Source organism: Protobothrops mucrosquamatus, unplaced genomic scaffold (genome assembly GCF_001527695.2).
Source record: "Protobothrops mucrosquamatus isolate PMUCROS unplaced genomic scaffold, P.Mucros_1.0 scaffold5990, whole genome shotgun sequence".
In the NCBI taxonomy this organism is placed as follows: domain Eukaryota; kingdom Metazoa; phylum Chordata; class Lepidosauria; order Squamata; family Viperidae; genus Protobothrops; species Protobothrops mucrosquamatus.
In genome coordinates, this window is record NW_015391829.1 from 3,833 (window position 1) to 14,279 (window position 10,447).

The window sequence follows — 10,447 nt, forward strand, 5'->3', positions numbered from 1 at the left end:
GTGAGTTCTAGTCCTGCTTTAGCCAGGAATGCTGGCTGGGTGACTTTGGGCCAATCACCAGGAGAGGGTGAGTTCTAGTCCGGCCTTAGACACCAATGACAGCTGGGTGACATTGGGCCCATCACCAGGAGACGGTGAGTTCTAGTCCTGCCTCAGGCATGAAAGCAACTAGGTGACTTTGGGCCAATCACCAGGAGATGGTGAGTTCTAGTCCTGCTTTAGCCATGAATGCCGGCTGGGTGGCTTTGGGCCAATCACCAGGAGACGGTGAGTTTTAGTCCCGCCTTAGGCATGAATGACAGCTGGGTGACTTTGGGCCAATCACTAGGAGATGGTGAGTTCTAGTCCCTCTTTAGGCATGAAAGCAACTAGGTGACTTTGGGCCAATCACCAGGAGACTGTGAGTTCTAGTTCCGCCCTAGGCATGAAAACTAGGAGGGTGACTTTGGGCCAATCACCAGGAGACGGTGAGTTCTAGTTCCGCCTTAGACATGAATGACAGCTGAATGATATTGGGCCAAGCACCAGGAGACCAGGTAAGTTCTAGTCCTGCCTTAGGCATGAAAGCAACTAGGTGACTTTGGGCCAATCACCAGGCGTCGGTGAGTTCTAGTTCCGCCTTAGACATGAATGACAGCTGGATGATATTGGGCCAATCACCAGGAGATGGTGAATTCTAGTCCCACCTTAGCCACGAATGCCGGCTGGATGACTTTGGGCCAATCACCAGGCGACAGTGAGTTCTAGTCCCTCCTCAGGCATGACAGCCAGCTGCGTCACTTTGGACCAGTCACCAGGAGACAGTGAGTTCTAGTCCCGCCTTAAGCACCAAAGCCAGCTGGGTGACTTTGGGCCAGTCCCCCTCTCTCAGCCCCACCCACCTCACAGGGTGTGTGTGTCCTTGTTGTGGTGGTTACTTGCCTTCATTTTGAAGGCTTTCTTCCCGCCCTTCATGGCGTTGTCCTCAAAGGAAAACTCGTTCTCCCGGATGATGGAGCGGCTGTCCTTGTCCCCCGTGTAGGTCACCACGTAGAAGTTGGGCGCCCACATCTGGAACTCACGCTCCCAGTTGATGATGGTGGACAGAGGGGCGCTGACCAGGAAGGGACCCTTGGTGTGGCCCTAGGAGGGGGAAAAGGAAAAAAGAGAGGAAAAAAAAGGAGAACGGCGGATCAGGGAGGAGCCACACGGCTGCTCCGCCGGCTTGCAGCAGTTCGTTGAGCGACCGGAGTTACGACGGGATCGGGGGGGAAAAAAAGGGCAGGGTGACCCGTTTTTCACGCTTACGACGGTTAGGGCATCCCCCAAATTTAAGATGATGATAATAATAATAATAATGATGATGATAATGATGATGATGATGATGATGATGATAATAATAATAATAATAATAATAATAATAATAATAATAATAATAATAATAATAATAATAATAATAATAATAATAATAATAATAATGGAAGGGACCTTGGAGGTCATCTAGTCCAACCCCCTGCTCAGGCAGGAGACCCTATACCATTTCGGACAAATGGCTGTCCAGTCTCTTCTTAAAAACTTCCAGTGTTGGAGAAAAGAGGGAGGGAAGGAAGGAAGGAAGGAAGGAAGGAAGGAAGGAAGGAAGGAAGGAAGGAAGGAAGGAAGGAAGGAAGGAAGGAAGGAAGGAAGGAAGGAAAAAAAGAATAACAGACTCAGAAGGGACCTTGGAGGTCATCGAGTCCAACCCCCTGCTCAGGCAGGAACCCTACACCATTTCAGACAAGCGGCTGTCCAGTCTCTTCTTCGTATTTGTGACGGTGGCAGGGTCCCCCGGTGTATCTGTGTGTGTGTGTGTGTGTCTGTGTGTGAGACGTGCGCCCCTTCTGCCACCTTCTGACCGGCAAAGTCAGTGGATTCGCTCAACGACCCCGTGTTCCTAACTTCACCGCTGCGGTGATTGCCTTAGCCAGCCGAGGCAAGAAAAAGCCGTACAAATGGGGCGCAAGTGAGGTTCAGTCTAATAAAACGTTTCGCTGAACGGCAGAAACATTTTGGCTCAAGTGTGGCCGTAAGCCGAGGACAACTGTATTAATAACAACAGAGTTGGAAGGGACCTTGAGGGTCATCTAGTCTAGCCCCCGGCTCATGCAGAAAACCCTATAGTGCCATTTCAGACAAAGGGCTGTCCAGTCTCTTCTTAAAAGCTTCCAGTGTTGGAGAAGGGAAGGAAGAAAGGAAGGAAGGAAGGAAGGAAGGAAGGAAGGAAGGAAGGATAACAGAATAATAGATGGAAGGGACCTTGGAGGTCATCTAGTCCAACCCCCTGTTCAGGCAGGGAATCCTATAGTACCATTTCAGACAAGTGGCTGTCCAGTCTCTTCTTAAAAACTACCAGTGTTGGAGAAGGGAGGGAAGGAAGGAAGGAAGGAAGNGAATGAAAAAAGAATAACAGAATAACAGATGGAAGGGACCTTGGAGGTCATCTAGTTCAACCCCGTCTCTTCTTAACATTTTTCAGTGTTGGAGGAGGGAGGGAGGGAGGGAGGGAGGGAGTAAGGAAGGAAAGAAGGAAGGAAAAAAGAATAACAGAGTTGGAAGGGACCTTGGAGGTCATCTAGTCAAACCCCCTGCTCAGGCAGGAAACCCTATTCCATTTCAGACAAATGGCTGTCCAGTCTCTTCTTAAAAACCTCCAGTGATGGAGCGGCCACGATTTCTGGTGGCAAGCTGTTCCACTGGTTAATTGTCCTCACTGTCAGGAAGTTTCTCCTTAATTCCAGGTTGCTTCTCTCCCTGATTTAGTTTCCATCCATTGCTTCTTGTCCTGCCTTCAGGCGCCAGTAGGCGACAATACACATTTTCTAAAATAAAATAAAATTGCGTGCCACCCGGGGCCCCCTCTGCGAGAGAAACGGGCAGCTTGAAAAGTTTTGAGGTATAAAGAAATAAACTCGCCAGTGTCTGGCCTGACTCGGCACCACCCAGCGATTCTCATCCCGTTTCGCATTCGGCTCCCGGGAGCCGGGCTAGGCCAAAACGGCTCCATTCATAAAAACAAAACAAAACAAACAAACAAAAAAAAAGCAGGACGCCCGAACGAGCGAGGTTTCTCCCCGTGGCCCTGCTGGGATGCCTGACACACCGCCAGCCGCCACGGCAGCTGTTCCCACGCAGGAAGAACAGCTGTTTTCACGCAAGGACCCTCCTGCCCGCAGCTGGCGCGCCCGCCTCGCGCCGAGGACTCGCCCGGCAGCAGCGTCTGGGCCAGAAAGCGGCGACAAACGCAAAGCCCCCACCCCCAAGACTTCCAAACCAACACCAGGCAAGGGATGGGGGGGGAACCCGTCGTCACGTGCGGCGACGAAGGCACGCCGCGCCGGGAGCATCGTTAAGGCAGCGCGCATCCCCTCTGGGAAAAGGGGATTCCCGGAGACGCACACAGGCGTGCACCGCGCACAAAAAAAGCGGGTGTGCAAATCGGTTTTGTTCCCCAGGAGGCTTTCTTGGTGCAAATGCAATTTTTTTTTGGTCTTGAGAGTCTCGTCCTCGTCTCTGGAGAGAGAGAGAGAGAGAGAGAGAGAGAGGAAGGAGGAAAGAGGCAAATCCCGTTTTATCTCCGGCTAAAGCAGCAGCAGCTGGAGCCGTTGGAAGTTATCGGCTGCTGGGCTCCAGCAGGGATAAATCTCACACGCACACTCACACACAGACACACACAGACACAGACGCCGCTTGTTCATCTTCGTCGAGAGCCTGCAGCTTGAGTGGTTCAGCCAAGTGTGCTGGCAAAGCTAAGAGACACACACACACAAACACACACAGAGACAACCCCCCCCCAGGCTGTTCTGGCCCGAGAAGGCAAGTGGGGCACAACGGAGGCCCTCCAAAGGCCTCCCCGGGTCTGGCACAGGCAGACAGGCGCAGGAAGAATTCGAACATGCGGCCAGTTGGAAGGGCCAAACGGGGCATGGGGCCAGGGGTGGGCGGGGTGGGGGTGGGAAACGGGCAGGAAAAAAGGAAATCTCTTCCTGTGTGTAAGACAAACGGACGAGCCTTTCCCTGCTCAGGACAAGGGGACCCGGCGGCCGGCTGGACGGTCTGGGGAAGGGAGGGGAAAAGGGGGGGGTGAAAGACGAAAGGGTAGGGAAGGCACCAGCTGGACTCCCAATGGATTCTGTGAATGAGCCTCTCAGCGTGTGTTTGTTTGCATGTGTGAGAGAGAGAGAGAGAGAGAGTGAGTGAGAGAAAGAGCAAGCGGGAAAGGGAAAGGGAGAAAGAGAGAGAGAAAGAGAGAGCAGGAAAGGGGGAGAGAGAGGGAGAAAGAAAGAAAGAAAGAAAGAAAGAAAGAAAGAAAGAAAGAAAGAAAGAAAGAAAGAAAGAAAGAAAACGGGAAAGGGAGAAAGAAAAAGAGAAAGAAAGAGAACAGGAAAGGGAGAAAAAGAGAGGGAGAAAGAAAGAAAGAAAGAAAGAAAGAAAGAAAGAAAGAAAGAATGAAAGAAAGAAAGAAAGAAAGAATGAAAGAAAGAAAGAAAGAAAGGGAACAGGAAAGGGGAAAAGAGAGAGAGAGAAAGAAAGAGCAGGAAAGAGAAAAAGAGAGAAAAGGGGAAGGAAGAGACAGAAAGAGAGAGGAAGAAAGAAAAAGAAAGAGAGAGCAGGAAAGGGAGAAAGAGCAGGGGAAGGCAAAAAAAGAGAGAGAGAGAGAGAGAGAATGAGGGAGAGAAAGAGAGAGCGAGAAAGGGAGAAAGAGAGAGCGGGAAACGAAGAAAGAGAGAGGAAGAGAGAGAGAAAGAGAGAATAAGGGAAAGAGAGAGCGAGAAAGGAAGAGAGAGAAACAGAGAGAATAAGGGAGAGAAAGAGAGCAGGAAAGGGAGAAAGAGAAAGGGAGAAAGAGAGAGTAACACAGAGAGAGAGAGAGAGAGAAACACACACAGAGAGAAGCCAAGCCCCTTTTGATGTCCGGACCGCCCTGGAAAGAGGCCCTGGGGCCCGAGTCCAGCCCCTCAAGCGGTGCTCCCGCCTCACCTCCCTGTAGAGCGAGTAGAGGAAGACGATGGTCTGGATGGTCTTGCCGAGGCCCATCTCGTCCGCCAGGATGGTGTCGGTGCTCTGCGCCCAGGAGAAGCGCAGCCAGTTCAGCCCTTCCAGCTGGTACATGTGCAGCGTCCCCCCGGTGGAGGTGACGAAACGGGGCTGGCTCTCGTACTTCACCGTCGGCTGCGGGGAAGAGAGGAGGGGGGGGGTCCACTTCAAAACGGGGAACCCAGACAGCCGGGCTCGCCTCCCTTATTTTGTCCTCGACTTACGACCGCTCAGCTTCGCGACCGTCCCGAGTCGCGACGCCCCTGGGGGAGAAAAAGCGCCGTAGCGCCGTTTCGCCACACCGATGACCCCTGGCCGCATCTCCCCGGTCGCGTGATCAAAATCCCAACACTTGGCCACCGACTCACCGTTATGACGGTCGCAGCGGGGTCCCTGATCCCTTTTTGCGACCTCCAAGTCAACGGGGGAGGGGGGGGGAGAAGCCGGGTTCGCTTTAACAACCGCGTTCCTAACTTAACAACAACTGTAGGGATTCATGGAGCAACTCCGGCAAAGAACTCGTGGCCATAAAGGTGGAGCTGAGGGTTGTGGTCGTAAGTCGAGGACTACCTGGCTTCCCTCTGTCTGGCTGTGGCACAGGGATCCCCCCCCGGGAACTCACGTCATTGGTGGGAGAACTCGGGGGGTCGTCCGAGTTCAGCTCCTTCTTTTTTTTCTTGTACTTCCTCGGCTGGGCCGGATCTTCACCCATAATTAGTTCTCTGGTTACAAGGAGGAGAGAAAAGAAGGCCTCAGTTGCCCCACGGAAGCTGCTAGTAAGGTCCACGGCTAGAATCGGAATCAGAACAGAGCGGGAAGGGGCCCGGGAGGTCTTCTAGTCCAGCCCTTGCTCCAGCAGATTGGAGAGGAAGGGATTATAAGAGAGTAAGCGGGGCCACAATGAGTGGCTGGGGAATTCTGGGAGTTGGAAGTCCACAGGTCTTAAAAGTTCCCAAGGTTGGGGAGCCCTGTTCTAGTCCAACCCCCTGCTCAAGCAGGAGACCCTAGACCACTTCACACAAGTGGCTGTCCAGTCTCTTCTTAAAAAGCCTCCAGCGATGGAGCATCCACAACTTCTGGTGGCAAGCTGTTCCCCTGGTTAATTGTCCTCGCTGTCTGGAAGTTTCTCCTTAATTCCAGGTTGCTTCTCTCTTGGGTCAGTTTCCAACCGTTGTTTCTCGTCCTGCTCTCTGGTGCTTTGGAGAATAACGTGACCCCCCTCCTCTTTGGGGCAGCCCCCTCCCCCAAATACTGGAACACTGCTATTATGTCTCCCCTAAGTCCTTCTTTTCTCTAGACTGGCCAGACCCAATTTCTGCAACCGCCCTTCGTACGTTTTGCTCTCCAGGCCTTATGTACTCCCCAATCACAGCACACACACCCCTTACCTGTGGGACCAGTAGCCCTGCTTGTGGTACTCGTACTCGGGGATGGCCATTTCATCCTCCTCCCAGGTGGATTGGTCGTAGGAAAGGTCCCGCCACTTCACCAGATAGTGATAGACGCCCTTTTTGTCAATGCTGCAGGTGGTCAATGCAGGTGGTGAGAGAGAGGGAGGGAGGGAGGGAGAGAGAGAGAGGGAGAGAGAGGGAAAGAAAGAGAGAGGGAGAGGGAGAGAGAGAAAGGGAGAGGGAGAGGGAGAGAGAGGAAAAGGGAGAGAGAGGGAGAGGGAGGGAGAGAGAGAGGGAGAGAGAGGGAAAGGGAGAGAGAGAGGGGAAGAGAGAGGGAGAGAGAGAAAGGGAGAGAGGGAGAGGGAGAGAGGAAAAGGGAGAGAGAGGGAGAGGGAGGGAGAGAGAGAGAGGGAGAGAGAGGGAAAGGGAGAGAGAGAGAGGGAGGGAGAGAGGGAGAGGAGAGAGAGAGAGAGAGAGAGGAGAGGAAAACGGGCGAAGATAACTGGGGTTATTTATCATACTCCGTATTAGGAATCACTGTTAAGACTACGAAGATGATGATGGAGCCACGAAAGCAACACACGCAAAGTTGAACGCTTCTCATTGTGAGTCTGAATGCAACCAACCAACAAACACGCCACTGTATAAGAATCGAAGGATTCGGACAGTAGGGAAAGGCACCAGGGTAGAAATTGGGAGACGGTGAGTTCTAGTCCCGCCTTAAGCAAGAAAGCCGGCTGGGTGACTCTGGGCCAATCACCAGGAAACGGCGAGTTCTAGTCCTGCCTTAGGCATGAAAGCCGGCTGGATGACTCTGGGCCAATCACCAGGAGAAAGTGAGTTCTAGTCCCGCCTTAAGCATGAAAGCCGGCTGGGTGACTCTGGGCCAATCACCAGGAGACGGTGAGTTCTAGTCCCACCTTAAACCTAAAAACCAACTAGGTGACATTGGGCCCACCAGTCTGTCTCAGCCCAACCCACCTCACAGGCTTGTTGTTCTTGTTGGGAAAACAGGAGAAAGGAGCGTGACTTATAAAGTCATAAAGAACTTTAAAAAAAAAAACCCAAACAAACACGCTGAGGCTTCCGGCCCGACGGAAAGCGACCTGTGGTTTATCACCCGGTGGATGGTCATCCAGTCCGGCTTGATGCCGTAGCGGTAGTAGTTCTCCTCCATCTCCGCGTAGAGGGGATCCTTGCTCTTCCGCTTCTCACTTTTGCCGTCGTCGTCGCCGGAGCCGTAGTCGAAGGGGGGAGGCTCGTCCATGTCGTTCTTCCGCTGGTAGTTTCTGTACATGACTAGGTGGAAGATCTCCAGCTGGGATGGGAAGGGAGAGCAGGAGGGATCACCCGTCTGAAGGACGGCGCCCCGAATCCAAGCCCGGTTTTAATCCAGGAATATATACCCAGGCTGCAGACGCAAAGACTGAGTTTCTGGCTATTGCCACCCATTTACTGTTTCCGGCTATCGCCGCCCATCAACTGTTTCCGGCTATCGCTGTCCATCGACTGTTTCCGGCTATCGCTGTCCATCGACTGTTTCCGGCTATCGCTGTCCATCGACTGTTTCCGGCTATCGCCGCCCATCGACTGTTTCCGGCTATCGCCGCCCATCGACTGTTTCCTCCACCTTTTATAAGCCGGTTTTTTCTCTGACGTTTGACAAAACCCCCGTTTTTCAATATTACCATTCTTTTTTTTTAATGAAGAAAAGGTATAGGACCGCCCGACTCGCTCCCAGGGGCTTCCAGGCAGCTTGCAGAAATAAAACCCCCACTACAAAACTCAACAACCCTCCCAGAGGCTGGCAACAACAGTCAAAGCACAACCGCTTGATCAGCCACTGTTGGCATTTGATTGTTTGCCTGAGTTGGTCGTTGGTTCCCTTTAGGAAGCAAAAAGAACCGGAACACCTGACAGCAATCAACACCCAGATAATAATGTTTGGTGTGTTAAATCTTCACACCGAGATTAACATTAGACCAACAATCCAGAAGTAAGCCATTTCCCAATTAAGAAACTCTCAACACAGACAAGACACACAGCCACAACAGGCTAATTAAGGAGCTACCGGGAAGAAAACAACTCTCCCACCGACACAGACAGGGCATGCCCACTGCATATAAACAGAGAGTAAAGCCCACTCCCTTCTAGCACTGATGGTGTTCCCTAGTTGGGTCATGAAATGTCTGCAAGGAAACTGCCCAGCTCAGAAAACACCAAGGACCCCACAGTCCTCTTCTTCTTCTTCCTCCTCCTCCTCCTCCTCTCTGCAAACACCACTCCTTCATAGCACTGATTGCGTTCCCTAGTTGGGTCATGAGACGTCTGCAAGGAAAATCACCCAGCTCAGAGACCACCCAGGACCCCACAGTCCTCCTCCTCCTCCTCCTCCTAGCACTGATGATGTTCCCTAGTTGGGTCATGAGACGTCTGCAAGGAAACCAGCCAGCTCAGAGACCACCCAGGACCCCACAGTCCTCCTCCTCCTCCTCCTCCTAGCACTGATGATGTTCCCTAGTTGGGTCATGAGACGTCTGCAAGGAAACCAGCCAGCTCAGAGAGCACCAGAAACCAACCCCCCCGTCCTCCTCCTTCTCACTCCTCCTCCTCCTCCTTCTTCTTCTCCTCTGACTCCTCCTCTCCCTACTCAGTAAATCCCCCCTCCCATCTAGCACCGATGACGTTCCCTAGTTGGGTCATGAAACGTCTGCAAGGAAACCACCCAGCTCAGAGACCACCAAGGCCCCCTCAGTCATCCTCCTCTTCCTCCTCCTTCCACACCAGAGATGCCCCTCCCTTCCAGCACTGATGCTGTTCCCTAGCTGGGTCATGAGACGTCTGCGAGAAAAACAAGCCATCTCAGAGAGCCCCAAGGACCCCACACCGCCCTCCTCCGATCCCACTGTTTCCCCGTGAGCCACAGCTACTCTTGTCTACTGATCATCCCTTTCGCTTCGGGGGTCCATAAAATGGATATCCGGCGGTAAGTGCGATTGTGTTATCAAAATGGGGCCAGTCAGGAAACAAAAATAGCTGGGACCGGCGACAGACAGCTCCCAGCTCAAAGAGACGGGGCTGAGCTCAGAGCCCCCCACCTTCGGTTAGGATTCGGCTGCCCCTCTCCTCCCGGCCCTGCCCCGCCATCCCAAAGGGGGGCCATACCTGCAATTCCTTTATCCAGGAGCAGTGCCAGTACGAGAGGCCCACCCATTTCACAAAGAATTCGCGCTCCGAACGTCCCTGGAGCGCCTTCGGGGGCGGGTCGTCCGGCTTGCGATCGGAGGGCAGGGGGACGGCAACCGGCGTTGGGGGCTCCCCCCACTGCCAGTGGAGAATCTTCTGGACCCGGCCCTTCAGCATGGGGCACTGCGAGCAGAGGAAAGAAGCCGTCAGAGACCGGCTGGCCTATCAACCCCAACGTGAAGATGGTACTATCTTATTGATTTATCTAGTAGTTGATATATCTATTTTATTAATTTTTATAGGGTTAGGGATAGGGTTAGGGTTACGGGTCGAGGACTACCTGTACAAAACCAAATAAACAAACCCTGGTCACTACCATCAAACCAACTATTTGATGGGTTCCGTACCACCTCGGGGTCCCCAGGTCAATCTTATTTCCACAGGGAGGGAGCCACCATAGAGAAGACCCTTCTTATTGGTCCCACCAGATGGACCCCCTTAAGAGAGGGGATCCCCAACACCCCCTGCCTCCCCATTCTGGTGTGTCACACATAACTGGGAAAAGATGGTCCTTCCAATAACAGGGAGGGAACCACCACCGAGAAGGCCCTTCTCCTGGATCCCACCTTAAGAGAGGGGACCCCCTAACACCCCCTGCCTCCCCATTCTGGTGGGTCACACATAACTGGGAAAAGATGGTCCTTCCAATAACAGGGAGGGAACCACCAGAGAGAAGGCCCTTCCTATTGGTCCCACCAGATGGACCCCCTTAAGAGAGGGGACCCCCAACACCCCCTGCCTCCCCATTCTGGTGGGTC

The 10,447-nt window shown here is 52.9% G+C and overlaps 1 protein-coding gene across 1 annotated transcript in view; it reads right to left on the reverse strand.

Moving 5' to 3' along the window:
* The window catches only part of LOC107300033 (chromodomain-helicase-DNA-binding protein 3-like), a gene marked incomplete at both ends in the record, with an annotated part of 18,924 nt that overhangs the window by 1,448 nt on the left and 7,029 nt on the right, over positions 1 to 10,447 (reverse strand). The window contains 6 exons of the mRNA XM_015829376.1: positions 922 to 1,122; positions 4,996 to 5,187; positions 5,675 to 5,774; positions 6,441 to 6,572; positions 7,550 to 7,761; positions 9,609 to 9,812. Coding sequence (XP_015684862.1) covers positions 922 to 1,122; positions 4,996 to 5,187; positions 5,675 to 5,774; positions 6,441 to 6,572; positions 7,550 to 7,761; positions 9,609 to 9,812 — 1,041 coding nt within the window. The remainder of the gene's footprint in view (positions 1 to 921; positions 1,123 to 4,995; positions 5,188 to 5,674; positions 5,775 to 6,440; positions 6,573 to 7,549; positions 7,762 to 9,608; positions 9,813 to 10,447) is intronic.